Here is a 16,986-nt window from a genome sequence, read left to right on the forward strand (position 1 = left end):
GAGTTACGTATGGATGAAACATCTTTCTCATTGCATCTTTCTTTCTAGTGGAATGCATTGTTGAGAGTTAGTAAATAGCTCCTTAAATGTATGTTACTCCTCTTCTATTGCCGTACCTTTTTAACAATTGTCCCATTCCACTTGAGCCAACTGTGTCTTTATACCCTTCTCATTGCCTTTTTTTAATTTTAATACAATAGCATGAAAATAGATGAAAGTTTTTCCATCTCGAACTGAGTGTGAAATTCGTCATGTTCTGATCGCTGTTAACATAGAGGATGTACTGCTATGAGATCATTCTTTAATCCTGTCTATGTGCACACTACCAGGTCCATATTTAAGCTGCTTCCTGGTTGGTTCCTAAATGTATTGTTTAGAAAAAAACTACCTCGAATACACCTTAAGAACTCATCATCTAGGCTACTTTTGCCAATTTTTGATTAGTTAAATTTAATTGAAGATTAGAATTTCCCACAATTATTGTATTTTTTTTGATTTACACTCTGTCCTACAGTGTAGCTACTGTCAGGGGCCTGATAAACCATTAGTGACGACTTTCCTTTGCTATTACATTTATCTCCACTGAACTGACTTTACATTTTGATCCCCTGAAGCAGGGTCATTGCTCACTAATGATCACATTCTTTATTAGAAGAGCCATTCCAGCTCTTTGCCTTTTTATCCTGTCCTTTCAGAAATATCAAGTAACCATACGTATTTAGTCACCTTGCAATGGTGCCTTTGTAATGGCTATCATATCATGTACTTGTATTGCTATTTGTTCAAACAATTTATCCATCTTGTAAGAAATGCAGTGTATGTTCTGGTAAAGAACCTTTTCGCCCTTTTTTCCTACTCTGATCGTACTTGCTGGTGCTCTCTTATGTTTGCACGTTTTGACCCTTCCTGTGTCACTCTGGTAAGTATTACCCACATTGCTACCCTGAACTATTGCCTTGACTTTTCTCTCTCAACCTTCCAAGACTCCCTTTGCGTGTCCTCTCTGTCCCCATTTGTCCCAATGTAGTTCAGGTGAATGTAGTCGCAGTCCTAAAGGATGAACTCCCTTTTTCTCCAGAACTGGAGTCAGTAAGCAGTGAATCAAAACCTGTTTTTCCCCACACCAACCTTTGTGCCTTGCATCATCTCTCTAATCTTATTTAGCCTATGCAAATTTGCTCGAGGTTCAGGTAATAGCCCTGAGGTTATTACCTTTGTGGTTCAGGTTTATTATTTAGCCGCTAGCTGCTCATACTCCTTCAGCTGATACTCCTCCATGGTCCTATCCATATTGTTTGTACTGACGTGGACCAACACAACCAGACCTTTGCCCTTGTACTCCCAAGTTCCAGCCTGAAGCAATATCCTCACCCCTGGCACTGGACAGGCAAATAGCTTTTAGAGAACAGTATCTGTCCATGTGACTATGTTGTCCCTCACTACTGCTACTTTTCTAGTTTGCTCCCCACAATTAACTGGCTTCCTGTACCAGTAATATGGTCTGTTTACTCTTCCTCCTGGCAGCCCTAGCTTCCTTTATGCACACAGGTTGAACCTGTTGAACAATAATGAAGGATTATGCTCATTCACTGCTGCCTTCTGGATTTCCATGTCTGCCTCACTTGCAGTCACGCCCTCCTGTGTCCTAACCATAGACCAAATCTGAAGTACCTAGTCGAAGGGCTTTGACTGCCTTTAGGAATAGGAGTCCAAGTAACTCTTACCCCCTCCCTGATTATCTAAAGATTAGATTCCAGTTCTTCAAATTTGAGCTGGAGTTCCTTAAGATATTTAATGCAGATGTGGTTGACATGGATCACACAGGTGCCTCCCAGCTACAGTTCCAATACATCACTTGCCCTGTCAGCTTTATTGTGTTGTACTTTAACTTATTATGTTTCCATTTAAAAAATTTCAATCGACTGTACCAAAGCACTTATACCAAAGTAGTTTAGCAAGTTAAACTATAAATCTAATTCAATACTTCTATCTCCCCTGTACTGGTTCAAATACTGTGTTTTGATGGATATAACCTTAAAAACTCGCCAGTTATCTATCTGCCCTCTTAATTGAAGCCTTGAACACCCGCCAGCGTCTGGAGGCTACACCCAGTTTCCAAGTTAGCACTTGTACCTCATTGCACTCTGGCCTTGTTATACTCTGTTCCCACACAAAGTGATATTTATGGTGCATTAGGTGTAAGCCTGAAATAACTTGGTTTCTGCAAAATAAGCATGAGAAATACTGGGTGAATCTGGAACATCTATTCTTGCCCTTCCCTGACCCCACCCTAGAACTGCCTACCATGAAATAGTATGTTTCTATCCAGCTTCATAGCCAGGCACACACTAAGACTCTGTCAATGGCTTATCAGGCATATTCATATGCATATTGTATTGTTGGAAGTTAGAAACAAGTGTTTACGTGTGACATGGATCATGTGTTTGTAAAACAAATTTGATGGGATTCTGTTATAAGATGATCACTGCTTATTTGCTTTCGCTTTCCGTTAAAGGTACTACAGAGGAGAACCTGAGAAAGCTTATCCAGCATGGAAAGGTTACAGAGTACCATAATATTATTGAAAATTGGAAGTTTCTTGACGTACCCATTTTCTCTGTAAGTTAAACCATCAGACCAGTTATTAAATGACTTCATATTTTTATATTTGGTTTTGGTTGGACTTCACACTGGAAGTGAGGCAGAAGTGAATTTTTAAAAACCATGGGAGCTATTTTATCACCTTTGGAGGAAATGTGTTGATTGACAAATTTAAACCGACAGATGAATTTTACTGTCAGCTCCTCTTAGATTTTTTCTTTCCCTTTTGCACAGAAGGGCCAATAATTTATTTAACTGAAAAGTGTGAACATAATCATGTCTGACAATGTTAAAAATCACACAACACCAGGTTATAGTCCAACAGGTTTAATTGGAAGCACACTAGCTTTCGGAGCAACGCTCCTTCATCAGGTGTTTGTCGCTCCGAAAGCTAGTGTGCTTCCAATTAAACCTGTTGGACTATAACCTGGTGTTGTGTGATTTTTAACTTTGTACACCCCAGTCCAACACCGGCATCTCCGAATCATGTCTGACAATGATATTGTTAGCATTTGCTTAAAATGTTTCCCTACTAATGCATGCCTTTTGCCAGGCTGATGGTCAGAACCATAAACTTTCTCGGAAGGATCGCAGTGACGAGGAGAGCTACCAGCTTTCCAGATGGACACCATTCATTAAAGATATCATGGAGGTAACATTATCTGAAGTATAAATACACAATACTTCTCTTTATTTGAATACATTGTTATGTTTTATAGCATTAAAGTCATTAGAATATTTTAAAAATGTTTGTTCATAATGATAACAACATAATTTAGTTGCAAACATTGCTATTACAAATAGTTCCTGGAATATAGTCAAGCAGCTCCCAATTACATTTACTTCAATAGTGTGTTGCTCTAATTTGAAACTCCATAATTATAACTTAAATCTATATTTTTAATAGTTTTGCAGGTATTAACTTGTCTTTTCCATTGTCATTCCCTATGACTGTAACTGTCACTGTACGTTCTGACCTACTGTGTCTTGGCTGCTGTGTCAAATAATGTCTTAATTTTAAAAACCTCAGACTTGTTTGCAAATCCCTCCATGGCCTCACCCTTACCTGTCTCTGTAGTCTTCTCCAGTCCCACATTCATAGAATCATAGAATCCCTACAGTGTGGAAGCAGGCTATTTGACCCATTGAGTCCACATCGACACTCCAAAAAGCATCCCACTCAAACCCACCCCCTACCCTATCCATGTAACCCTGCATTTCCCATGGCTAATCCACCTCGCCTGCACATCCCTGGACACTATGGGGCAATTTAGCATGGTCAATCCACCTAATCTGCACGTTTTTGGATTGTGGGAGGAAACCGGAGCACTCAGAAAGCCCACGCAAACTCCAGTCACCTGAGACTGGAATTGAGCCCGGGTCTCTGGTGCTGTGAGACAGCAGTACTAACCACTGAGCCACTGTGTACCCTCTGTTTCTCTAATTCTGGCCTCTTACTCATCCCCAAACTTAATGCTTCTGTCATTGGGTGCCATGTTTTCAGTAACCTAAAGCACTGAGCTCTGGAGCATAGTAACTACACCTCTCTTCCCCTCGACCCTCTACTGCACTTCCTTCCTTTGAGACATTCCTTTAAAACCTGTTGTTTGACCAAGCTTTGCTTCGTCTGATCTTGCATTTCTGTACATGGCTTATTGTCATACTTAGTTTTATATTACCCTGAGACATCTTTTATCATTAAAGGCGCAATATGAATTAAAGTTTTTTCACTTTCTTTTTCTTTCTTCCCATTTCCCCCTCCCCCACTCACAATCTTTAAAATTTGTGTCAACAACAGACTGCTTTTCTGATTTCCTTCAACAGAGAGAGCAACATTGTATCTGATTTATTTTGTTTGCCTTAATTAAATTAATTAATAAAGTAAAGGCAGGATGTAAGAGGAAATCTGGTGCTTGCCGAGACAGCAACATGCTCTCAGTTAAATGAATGAGGCAGCTGCTGTCCAATACTGACAGTGTCACTGGGAGTGGGTGGCCACTGCTGGTATTGTACTCGGGTTGACACTGTATCTCTGGAGGGAATAGAGGGTGCAGCAATGAGTGGGGCTTGCAGATAAGGGTTTACAGATCGGGGAGGGGGTGCCTTCCCACAAAGGACCTCCTTTCCTGATGCTGGGTCCCTTGCTTGGGTGCTGTGTCTGAGTACAAGGGACCTCCTTCCTGCCAGAAAACTATGGACAAATCTGTTAGCTAGAAGATGGGCTGGATTCCAAGTTCCTCATTCAAGTAGTGGCAGGGTGAGGTCCTTAAGTGGGATGAGTTGAGGATGGGAGGAATTTCCACCCTCAAGCCTCTTGCTTGATTAAGGGTAGGGGGGAGAAGGTGGAGAAATGGGGTGGAAATAGATTTGGATGCAAATATAGATGGGTGGGTTAGTAAGTTTGCGGACCATGTGGAGATTGGTGGAGTTGTGGATAGTGTAGAAGGTTGTCAAAGGATACAACGGGATATAGATCAGTTGCAGTTATGGGCGGAGAAATGGCCAATGGAGTTTAATCCGGATAAGTTTGAGGTGCTGCACTTTTGAACATCAAATGTTAAGGAAAAGTATACAGTTAATGGCAGGACCCTGAACAGCACTGGTGTACTGTGGAATCTTAGGGTTCAAGTCCATAGCTCCCTGAAAGTGGCCATGCAAGTAGATAAGGTGAGAAAGAAGACATATGGCATGTTTGTCTTTACTGGTTGGGGAATTAAGTATAAGAGTCAGGATGTCATGTTGCAGCTTTATAAGACTTTGGTTATGCCACACTTATAGTATTACATTCAGTTCTGGTTGCCACGTGATAGGAAAGATGTGGAGGCTTTGGAGGGGGTCCAGAAAAGGATGCTGCCTTGATAAAATGGTATGAGCTATAAAGAGAGGCTGGAAAAAACACATTATTTTGTCTGGAGCGGCGGAGGCTGAGGAGAGACTTGTTTTAAATCCATAAAATTGAGAGTTGCACAGATAGGGTTCATGTTCAGAATATTTTTCCCAGAGTTAAAATGCCTAAAACTAGGGGGCATGCATTTAAAATGAGGGGGGAAAAGTTCAAAGGAGATGAGAGGCAAGTTTTTTTTAACACAATGTAGTAGGAGTCTGGAATGTGGTGGTGGTGGTGGAGGCAGATACGGTAGGGGAGTTTAAGGGACCTTGAGATAAGTACATGAATGAGCAAGGAAAGGAGGGATATGGACTAAGGGCAGGCGGAAGGGATGAGTTTAATTTGGCGTCATGTTCTGCACAACACCAAAGAACCCGTTCCTGTACTGTAAAGTTCTATGTTCTACATCAGGGTAATATAACAGAATGCAGAATATAGTGTTACGGCTACAGGGAAGGTGTAGAGATACATCAACTCTAATATTAAAATCCAAGCAGCAGTCTTTAAATAATTATTGAGGAGGACCAAACACGGCTTGAAACTTAGCTTCATTAGGAGACTTAGGAACATCTCAAGAATTAGAGAGTTCAGTTTTGTCAAAACTCAACTTTGAATTGAGCTTGTTTGCAATTTATATATTTTGACAGTCCGACCAACTCCAAAGCAATAGGATGGACTGTTAGCCCAATAAATAAATCCATGGAATAGGAGCTTGTGTGTAGTTAGGGCTGCTGATCTGAAAGTTAATGAATTTTCAGCAAGTGTATAAAATTGAATGGCTGATCATTCCTAATGTCAGTGAACTCCTTGGAGAGATGAATACCATTTGGAAACTCTAAGATTAGTGAAACATAAACATCTCAGCCACACATCAGAGACTGATTTTAGAGATGATTTGGAGATGCCAGTGTTGGACTGGGGTGTACAAAGTTAAAAATCTTACAATACCAGGTTATAGTCCAACAGGTTTAATTGGAAGCACCAGCTTTTGGAGCGCTGCTCCTTCAACAGCAGTGCTCCGAAAGCTAGTGCTTCCAATTAAACCTGTTGGACTATAACCTGGTGATGTGTGATTTCTGATTTTAGAGAAATCTAGATAATCATGAACGTGATTTTGGTGAGAGAGACCAAATGATAAGCTTTCTAAAAATAATCTGAGATTTAGTAGCAACGTCAGTAGCATTATGAAGTTCAGATTTAAGGTCATTAATTGGAAAGTAAGAACAAAACATAAGGATTGAGATCAGAAGTATAATTAGATCCTCCAACATTCAATATCACATTTATTCTCAATTTCACATTTCTGTCTACACCACATGAAGCCCTGAGAGACCAAAAAACTGTCTTTATCTTAAATATATTCATTGGACACTCTCAAAAGTGTGGGGTAGTGAATTCCAAAGTTGCAGAAGTCCTTTAGTGAAGGAAATTCTCCTCCTATCTGTCATAAATGGTCACCCCCTTGTCCTAAAACTGTGTTCGAGATTCTCCAGCTACATAGAAGAAACTGTGTGCTTACCCAGTCAAGTCCCTGGAGAGTCTTGCATTCTTCAACGAGATCTCTCATACTCTCACTCCAAGTGAAATTTCCTGAGACTTAGATAGGACTCCTAGAACAACTCAATCGTCTTGGTTAGCAATCTAGTGAACCTTTACTACACGGTCTCCAGTACAAGTATATCTTTTTTAAACACGGAAACCAACACCTATGCAAATGTAGCAACACTTTTCCATTCTTGTCCTAAAATCTCTTTGCAGTAAAGGGCAGTGAGCAAAATGCCTTCCTAGTTGTCTGTTGTATAAGCATCTCAACCTTATGTTTTTGTACAAGGATACGCAAGTCCCTCTGAACATCAACGTCTCAATCCTTTAAAAAAAAAGTTCTATACTTGCTGCCATAGTGAATAACTTTATGCTGTCCCACAGCCAACTTGTAGCCCACTATGTGACCTTCCGGCTGTTTCCAAGGAAAACAAAATTGGGAGTAACTGAAAGAGAGTATATTCAAGTTCTAACTCTTGCTTAGAATTCAAAATGCTAAAAGCATTGTTCCAGGACTGGATACTAGAGATTGGTGATAATACCCTGTTTCCTGCATTTGAACTACTTTTCCTGTAGGAGAATGTTTGGCCAGAGCAATACCCAACATTCCTGCAAGTTTACGCATAACCAGATTAACATAAGCATTTTCAAGCTGCAGTCTACTAGTGGCACATTTATCTTATAGAAAGAGGATAGTAGGCTAGTGCATCTACTCTGAGGGATAGATGTTCACAAAGATTTTAATTAAAAGATTTGGCTATCTTCCTTCAAATGAATGTTTCTTTTTTTTTTGAGAGTTTATTCTCTAGTATCTTGTTCTTTATTTGTGTCACACCGTTATTGGCCAAGAAGATAGATAGATGTCCTGTTTTATAACTGGCCACAAGTTGCTCTTCTGTAAGAGAGACTGGATCAGGTAGGACTGTATTCGCTGGAGTTTAAAGAATGAGGGGGGAATCTCGGCGAAACCTATAAAATTCTAACAAGGTTAGACAGGATAGATGCAGAAAAGGTGCTTACAGTGATGGGGACATCCAGAAACAGAGGTGATAGTTTAAGGATATGGGGAGGCCTTTCAGAACTGGGAGAAGGAGAAACCTGTTGAGACATGATTGTATTGAATGGTGGAGCAGGCTTGAAGGGCTGAATGGCCTACATCCCCTATTTTCTCTGTTTATCTGTAATTCTTTGAGTAACAGGGCCGCACATCTTAGAAGTATTTCTTTTTTCAAAAATCAAGACACTTCAGATAATTAGTTTAATAAACAGTTACTTTGACAATTGATAATCGCATTTGCTAAGCTGTTCCAAAATGATGAGTGAATGGTAAAAATGTGACTAAGCAATTTAGCACCTTGAAATTTATAGCACTTGATCCTGGAACAATACTAACTGTTGACTCAATCTGAAATTTACATCAATTTAATCTGTTCACTTGCAATTTGGGATAATGTTTCCAGGAAATAAAATAGATACTCTTGATGCATGATGTTATTGGCCTGTGAAATGGTATTTATGTTGAATGAAATGTCTTAAACTATTTTGATGCATCTCTGATATTATTGTCATTAAGAATTGAGGTGGTGTACATGCTGAAAAGGAGTTATTTGAATCAACCTGTATAAAGTGCTTCATTTACCATTTGTACATTTTCATGAATTAGCCCATTCAGAACTCTACATAAAACATTATAGCGCAGTACAGGCCCTTTGGCCCTTGATGTCGCGCTGACCTGTGAAACTAGTCTGAAGCCCATCTAACCTACACTATTCCATCCTCATCCAATATGCCTACTCAATGACCATTTACATGCCCTTAAAGTTGGTAAGTGTACTACTGTTGTAGGCAGTGCATTCCATGCCCCAACTACTCTGAGTAAAGAAACTACCTCTGACATCTGTCCTATATCTGTCACCCCTCAATTTAAAGCTATGTCCCGCTGTGCTAGTCGTCGCCATCCGAGGGAAAAGGTTCTCACTGTTCAACCTACCTAACCCTCTGATTATCGTTACCTCTCAACCTTCTCCTGTCTAATGAAAACAGCCTCAAGTCTCTCAGCCCTTCCTCGTATGACCTTTCCTCCATACCAGGCAACATCCTCGTAAATCTCCTCTGAACCCTTTCCAAAGCTTCCACATCCTTTCTATAATGCAGTGACCAGAACTGTACGCAATACTGCAATACTGCAACTGTGGCCACACCAGAGTTTTGTACAGCTGTAGCATAACTTCATGGCTCCAAAACTCAATTCCTCTACCAATAAAAGCTAACACACCATATGCCTTCTTAACAATCCTATCAACCTGGGTGTTAACTTTCAAGGATCTATGTACCTGGGCACAGAGATCTCTCTGCTCTTCTACACTACCAAGAATCTTACCATTAGCCCTGTGAATGACCTCACATTTTTCCACATTAAACTCCATTTGCCACCTCTCAACCCAGCACTGCAGCTTATCTATATTTCTCTGTAACCTACAACATCCTTCGGCACTATCCACAACTCTACCGACCACAACTCATCCACAAATTTACTAACCCATCCTTCTATGCCCTCATCCGGGTCATTTATAAAAATGACAAACAACAGTGGACCCAAAACACAGCCTTGCAGAAGCCAACTAGTAACTGAACTCCAGGAGGAACATTTCCCATCAACCACCACCCTATATCTTCTTTCAGCAAGCCAATTTCTGATCCAACCTCTAAATCACCCTCAATCACATGCCTCTGTATTTTGTGCAATAGTCCACGGTGGGGAACCTTACCAAACACCTTACTAAAATCCATGTACACCACATCAATTGCTTTCCACCCATCCACCTGTTTGGTAACCTTCTCAAAGAACTCAATAAGGTTTGTGAGGCGCAACCTAGCCTTCACAAAACTGTGTTGACTATCCCGAATCAACTTATTCTTTTCTACATGATTATAAATCCTATCTCTTATAACCCTTTCCAACACTTTACCTACAACCGAAGTAAGGCTCACAGGTCTATAATTTCCAGGGTTGTCTCTACTCACCTTCTTGAACAAGGGAACAACATCTGCTATCCTCCAGTTTTCTGGCACTATTCCTGTAGACAATGACAACAAAGAGATCAAAGCCAAAGGCTCAGCAATCTCTTTCCTGGCTTTCCAGAGAATCCTAGGATAAATTCCATCCAGCCCAGGGGACTTATCTATTTTTACCCTTTCCAGAATTGCTAACACCTCCTCCTTATGAACCTCAATCCCATCTAATTTAGTAGCCTATATCTCAGCATTTTCCTTGACTGCATTGTCTTTTTCTAGTGTGAATACTGACAGAAAGTATTCATTTAGCGCTTCCCCATCTCCTCTGACTCCATGCCCTAATCTTACTCTTGACTCCATGCCCTAATCTTACTCTAGTCATCCTTTTATTCCTGATGTCCTTTAGAAAGCCTTAGGGTTTTCCTTTATCCTGTTCGCCTATGATTTCTCATGTCCTCCCCTGGCTCTTCTTAGCTCTCTCTTTAAGTCTTTACTGGCTAACTTGTAACTCTCAAGCACCCTAACTGAGCCATCACACCACCTCCTAATATTAGCCCCCTTCTTCCTCTTGACAAGTGATTCAGCTTCCTTAGTAAACCACAGCTCCCACTCTCGAAAACCTTCTCCCTGCCTGTCTGGTACATACTTATCAAGGACCCACAGAAGCTGGTCCTTGAATAAGCTCCACATTTATAATGTGCCCATCTCTTGCAGTTTCCTTCCCCATCCTAAATCTTGCCTCATCGCATTATAATTGCCTTTCCCCCAGCTATAACTCTTTGCCCTGCAGTATATACCTATCCCTTTCCATCGCAAAAGTAAACATAACCAAATTGTGGTCACTGTCACCAAAGTACTCACCTACCTCCAAATCTAACATCTGACCAGGTTCATTACCCAATACCAAATCTAATGTGGCGCCTCACCCTTTGTTGGTCTGTCTACATACTATGTCAGAGCTGAAAATGTGTTGCTGGAAAAGCGCAGCAGGTCAGGCAGCATCCAGGGAACAGGAGAATCGACGTTTCGGGCATAAGCCCTTCTTCAGGAATTATATCATACTATGTCAGGAAGCCCTCCTGCATACATTGGACAAAAACTGACCCATCTAACAGTACTTGAACTATAGTATTCCCAGTTAATATTTGGAAAGTTAAAAGTCCCCATAACAACTACCCAGTCACTCTGGCTCCTATCAAGGATTATCTTGACTATCCTATCCTCTACATCTCTGGAACTATTTAGAGGCTTATAGAAAATTCCCGACAGGGTAAGCTCCTCTCCTTTTCTTGTGTCTAATCTCAGCCCATACTACCTCAGTAGACGAGTCCTCAAATGTCCTTTCTGCCACCGTAACACTGCCCTTGACTAACAGTGCCACACCACCCCTTCTTTTACTATTTTCCCTGTTTTTACTGAAACATCTAAATCCCGGAACCTGCAATAACCATTCCTGTCCCTGCTCATGTCCTATGTCATTTGTCAACATAACATACTTGAGCAATAATGTTTGGGCAGGACTGAATAATTTTGAGCATTTGCCATATCACTTGTGGCATAGTATTTATTTGTATAGTTTATGTGAAATTTTTATTTGCTTTCCTATTTTCTTTCCTAATGATTGGATTGGGTGGGATTGGAGCTTCGACACCAGTGCCCCTGTGCAGAACTGGAGTAGTCTTGCATTGTGAAAATGATGCCTTCCTTTCATTAAATAATAGTCCCCTCTTTCCTGTTCAAGTGGATGTTAATTGTATTCTGCTGTTTGATAAAGTACAGAAAGTTGACTAGGACAAGGTTTTTCCCTGAACTGTGTCTATTTTGTTGTGAGATATCTAGATTTCCAGAAAATGGAATGAATGCCAAAGATGAGGTTTTGTAATCACCTGCAGAATGTTTAGACTGCAGATTCTAGACTAATGTAAGTAAGAGCAAAAGAAGTCTGATCTTCCCTATCATCAGAATTAACACACTGGCTTAGAGAGTTGATTCTATGGGGGTAGAATTGGAGAAATTGACCATCAGCTTTTAGTCTGTCACGAATCTGTATAGTTTGAAATAATGAGAAGATTGCCTAACCAGATAAGAAGGGGGATCTCGCACAAGAGGGAATGCAATTTTATACAGAAAACAAAGCTGGTTAAAAGGCCAATCCTGATTAAAGTAAGACCATAAGGAATAGGAAAAGAATTAGGCCATTTGGCCCACCAAGTCTGCTATGCCATTCGTCATGGCTTGTATATTTCTCAGTCCCATTCTTCCTCCCTGTGACCTTCAATCTCCTTACTAAATCAAGAACCTATCTATCTCTGTCTTAATTACACTCAATAATTTTGCATCAGAAGGCTGTTGAGGCCATGACTTCCACAGATTTGCCAACTTCAGGCTGAAGAAATTCCTCCTCATCTTAGGTCTATAGGGTTGTTGCTTCGCTCTGAGGCTTTGCCCTTGGATCCCAGTTTCTTCTAGTGGAGCCATCTTCTCCACGTCCACCCTATCAAGGCCTCTCAGTATTCTGTGAATTTCAGTGAGATTCCCACCCCCCCATCCTTCTTAACTCCATCTATTAAAGACCCAGAGTCCTCAACTGCTGAACAACTTAAAACAAAGAATATCAGACAAACGTTGTGAAAATGTGGAATGCGCTACCAATGGACCATAGATGCTGAATGCGCTATAGTGTTTGAGTGTGATAGTATTTTTTAAGAAAGAAAAGTTTTAAAGGATATGGAGAATAGCAAAGGAACAGATTAAAATGAAATAAAGAGCTGCTCTGGTTAATTAACTGACATGCAGGTATTATTCCGGGTTTTTTGTTCCTTGTTGTTAGCCAGATTTTATGATAAAGTTGTGTTTTAAACAGTAGTCCTAATCAATGCTATTGTCATTGCTATTGCTTTATCTATACATTCTACTGTCTCCTATTACACATTCTACTGTCTGTTTGAAACCTCAGAACATTGAACACTATGGTTTATAAATGTGACGATTTTGTTTTGTACAGGATTCCATTGCAAACAAGCTTAATTCCCTGGAATGGCCTCAGTGCTCAGGCTGTAGTTCTGCTCGGAATGACTCTGGAGCTGTAAGGTATGAATTTTCTTTAACTATTAAGCAGTTGTGAAACTTTTTCTGCAACTTCAGTAAAGTTAATAGAAGTTTGAAAAGGACAAAATTGTTAATTATGAATATAGACTTTAACTTTTTACTGACCAATTGAATACAAAGAAAACATTATAAAACAGTTTGTGTCCCAACTTTTAATTAGATCATATGTTACTGTTTCAGATGTACCTGTAGAGATTTCATAGGTTGTTGTACAATAGCAGTGGATTGACTATTTTGTTTGTGTTTTTCTTAATGAAAGGAGAATTAGTATTTTGTCAAAGAACCTTGAATGGATTCGTTTTGATATTTTTTGGGGTAAAAGGTAAAATTGTACAATTCAGTAATGCAAGACTTATAATTTGTGGATTAAAACAAAATTCTTGGTATTTCCAATGGACCATTGCTGTTGTGATCACCTTTTGACAGAACGTGTCCATTGATTGTAGTGAGCAGAGATGGAAATGTTTCAAATGTAGTGTTGAGCTCATGTCTAGGAATTGGTTAATGGAACCTCTTAGTAAAGTGCATCTTTTACTTTGGCATTCCTGATTTCATAATGTTGAATTTCCAGTTTTTCTAATACTTTTCTAAGGGAAATATCCAGAAAGACTGTCGTCTTACAAGGATAACGTGTATTTTGATTTGATTGACCTCAGGAGGTAGACACTATTTAATGAGGAGTACCTAAAAGAACGTCATACTTCAGAACCAGGAGCAGAGAAAGAGCCTCTTTTGACCCATACAGCTGACAATAGCTCTTGCAAAGAGAAATCTAGTTCATTTCACTGCCCCATTCTTTTTCTATATCCATGCAATTTCTCCTCCATTAAATGTCTGTTTGAAGAAATTAGGAAATTTATATGCAACTGTTAGGCTACAGAGAAAATGAAAGAAATTCCACAGGGTTTGGAGGGATATGGGCTGTGTCCGGCAGGTGGACTAGATTGGGTTGGGATATCTGCTCGGCATGGACGAGTTGGACCGAAGGCTCTCTTTCCGTGCAGTACATCTCTATGACTGTATATTAACTAATTATGTCTTTTCCTGTTTAGTGCTCGTCAGGGGAACAAAAGCAATATTCAAGATGACCGTAGAGGTGTGAAACTAATCATATTCATAATAGGAGGTGTCACTTACTCGGAAATGCGTTCTGCATATGAAGTTTCTCAGAGCAATGTTAAGCATTGTGAAGTGATTGTTGGTAAGTACTTCTAAAATCTCTTTGTTAATAGTTTTGCCTTTGTGTATTTAGGCTTTAATGTTGAGAGTAAGATTTTAGCTCTTTTGTTTGACCCTGTGTGATCTAATTCAAGTTTAAAGGAAGCACATTTTTATGGACCAGGCCAGCCCCCCCATAAAACATTTCAAGAAAATGGCCCAGACCCTAGTTTTTCTAGTTGTTTTAAGCAGGTATAATGTGGATATTCCAGATAGGATACAGCTGGTCAAACCACTCAGTTTCAAATAAGACAGAATGAATTTACAAGATTACTGAATGAAACACAAACAGAAGAGAACAAAATACAGAATAATGTAACCTATCCGAAAACCCAATAGATCATCCCAACTTAAGGATACTGTTCCGAATATTTGCAACAAACCCCATAAACACTCCTTGGCACAAAAGGTAAAATCAAAATTAGGGTCTTCGAAGAGAGATGTCAGCGAGAGAGGAGGATCAGCCTGGACCTGCTTCCATGGTTCCAGCAGCTTTTTCACCTGCCTGACTGCTTTCAGTGAATAGCCAGACTAAACCATAGACATGCTGAGCTGGGAAAACTGGTCACTCCCCTTTCATTGTACCAGTGTTTTTTTTTAAATGCTAAAGCCTTTTGCCTGAGGCAGAATCTGTTAGCTATTATCAAACTTGCCCTAAAACACATTGAAACCCAAACTTATTGGAACTTGTGTCTTTTCCGACCCCTCTGGGGGAAAAAAAAACAAGAACAGCATAACCTTATTCAAGGAGCAGCATCATCACAACATGGTGAATATTTATGCAAGAGTGAGAAACTAACCTGGTTTTGGGAGAAGTAGATTAAGCTTTAAGCCAATGTGCACATGGATAATGTCATGCAGTTGCAAATTGCCAAACTGACACACAGGTTTATTCTGCAGGGTCAACTCATATTCTTACACCCACAAGACTACTAGATGATCTGCAGAACCTGAACAAATGAAAGCGAAATGTTTGAATTAAACCAGTCACATATAGATTTCAGCAAATACGAAAGATAAGGTTTTGTATGGTTAATCTTATTTACCTAAATATTTTGATGATTTGGAATTCACAAATGTGTTGACTAGTGTAAAGTGCCTAAAGTAATGTAATTAAAATACTGTAAATTATGGCTCCAGCAGAGTTCCATTGACAAAGGATTTTCCCTTTAGATCTACTGCCTAAAACAGTTGTATACACAAGAATGCCAGACTGTAGTTTATAATTCGGGTGTCACTACTATTGCATGTATTTTATAAAAGCAATAACTATATGGGTGTATTTTCAGAGATTTATGTTGATTGTAGTCCTTGTATATTTTATAAACAGCATTTTGAATATATTGTCTAAAGTATATATTTATGTCTAACATGGGTCTTAAATAAAATTGTTAAATTTACAATTTCCAGTTGTAAAAGAAAAATATCTGTGTAATGAATGTTACAATGTAAATGCTTTTGACAAACTCCGTAAAACTTTGTCAAAGCTAGGGCTTTATTATGTGAAATCAATGTTCTTTAATTTTCCAAACAGGTAAAACTATGCACTTCTATAAACAAAGAAAACAAATTTAGAACTGGTGCAATCTGTAATGTGATTTCAGCACAGTATTAGAATAATGAAAATGTGCAGGATGTTCCTGGAAATTCCGTTATACTCACATGTATAGTTAAAATGCAACACATTTGTCAGCCTTGAGGCATAATCCACCCAGAAAGTGCATTGTATTTTTTTTGGGGTGCCAATGCAATTCTAGTATGCATATGATGTGACGGTAAAGGTCAGTGAGGGTAGGAGGGGTAGAATTCTTCTTGTGAGTCTTGTAACTATTTGCATAGGCTAATTCTCACTGCTTTATTTTGTTTATCCATTAAATGCTATAAAGGAGAGTGCACGTCAATATTTTTTGGAAAGTGCTGAACATCTGACAAAGTTATAAATTGTTTTGAATTTGTTCTATCTTCTGCCTAGCTATTAAACTAACAACTATACTGAGGTGTGTGTGTGGTACTTTCATGACATGGTCACATTTAGTGAATCAAATAGAATGTGTAATGTCTACTTTAAACTCCCTATTGAGACGTTTAGAAAGGTTGAATTTCTGTTGATGGAAATCTTAGTTGAGCAATTCCAGTGAACTAATACACTGTTCCACAGAGTTATTTGACATGGATTTGTGACTTTAATTCCTGCACACTCAGTCCTTAATCTCAGTAGTGTTTGTGAAAGTTGGGAAGTGGAACTCTTTTCAAAGATGGAAAAGATAAATTTACAGACATGTACACAAGATCTTTACAAAGACAAATCGTAGATCCTGGAAGATCACAGAATCCCAACAGTGTGGAAACAGATCTTTCAACCCAACAAGTCCACACTGACCCTCCGAAGACCAACCCCGACCCATCACCCTACCCTATATTTACCCCTGACTAATGCATCTGACCTCCACATCCCTGATCACTATGGGAATTTAGCATGGCTTGCATATCTTTGGATTGTGCAAGGAAACTGGAGCACCCGGAGGAGACCCAAACAGACATGGGGAGAATGTGCAAACTCCACCCAGACAATCGCCTGAGGCTGGAGTTAAACACGGGTCTCTGGCGCTAAGAGG

The 16,986-nt window shown here is 39.6% G+C and overlaps 1 protein-coding gene across 1 annotated transcript in view; it reads left to right on the forward strand.

Moving 5' to 3' along the window:
* Window positions 1-16,363, forward strand: part of stxbp3 (syntaxin binding protein 3) — a 64,430-nt gene extending 48,067 nt beyond the window's left edge. Inside the window, exons 15-19 of the mRNA XM_043699711.1 lie at window positions 2,516-2,619; window positions 3,155-3,253; window positions 13,050-13,135; window positions 14,206-14,354; window positions 15,272-16,363. Coding sequence (XP_043555646.1) covers window positions 2,516-2,619; window positions 3,155-3,253; window positions 13,050-13,135; window positions 14,206-14,354; window positions 15,272-15,333 — 500 coding nt within the window. The 3' untranslated portion in view covers window positions 15,334-16,363. The remainder of the gene's footprint in view (window positions 1-2,515; window positions 2,620-3,154; window positions 3,254-13,049; window positions 13,136-14,205; window positions 14,355-15,271) is intronic.
* The last annotated feature ends 623 nt before the right edge of the window (window positions 16,364-16,986 follow it).

Source organism: Chiloscyllium plagiosum, chromosome 11 (assembly GCF_004010195.1).
Source record: "Chiloscyllium plagiosum isolate BGI_BamShark_2017 chromosome 11, ASM401019v2, whole genome shotgun sequence".
Taxonomy (NCBI): Eukaryota; Metazoa; Chordata; class Chondrichthyes; order Orectolobiformes; family Hemiscylliidae; genus Chiloscyllium; species Chiloscyllium plagiosum.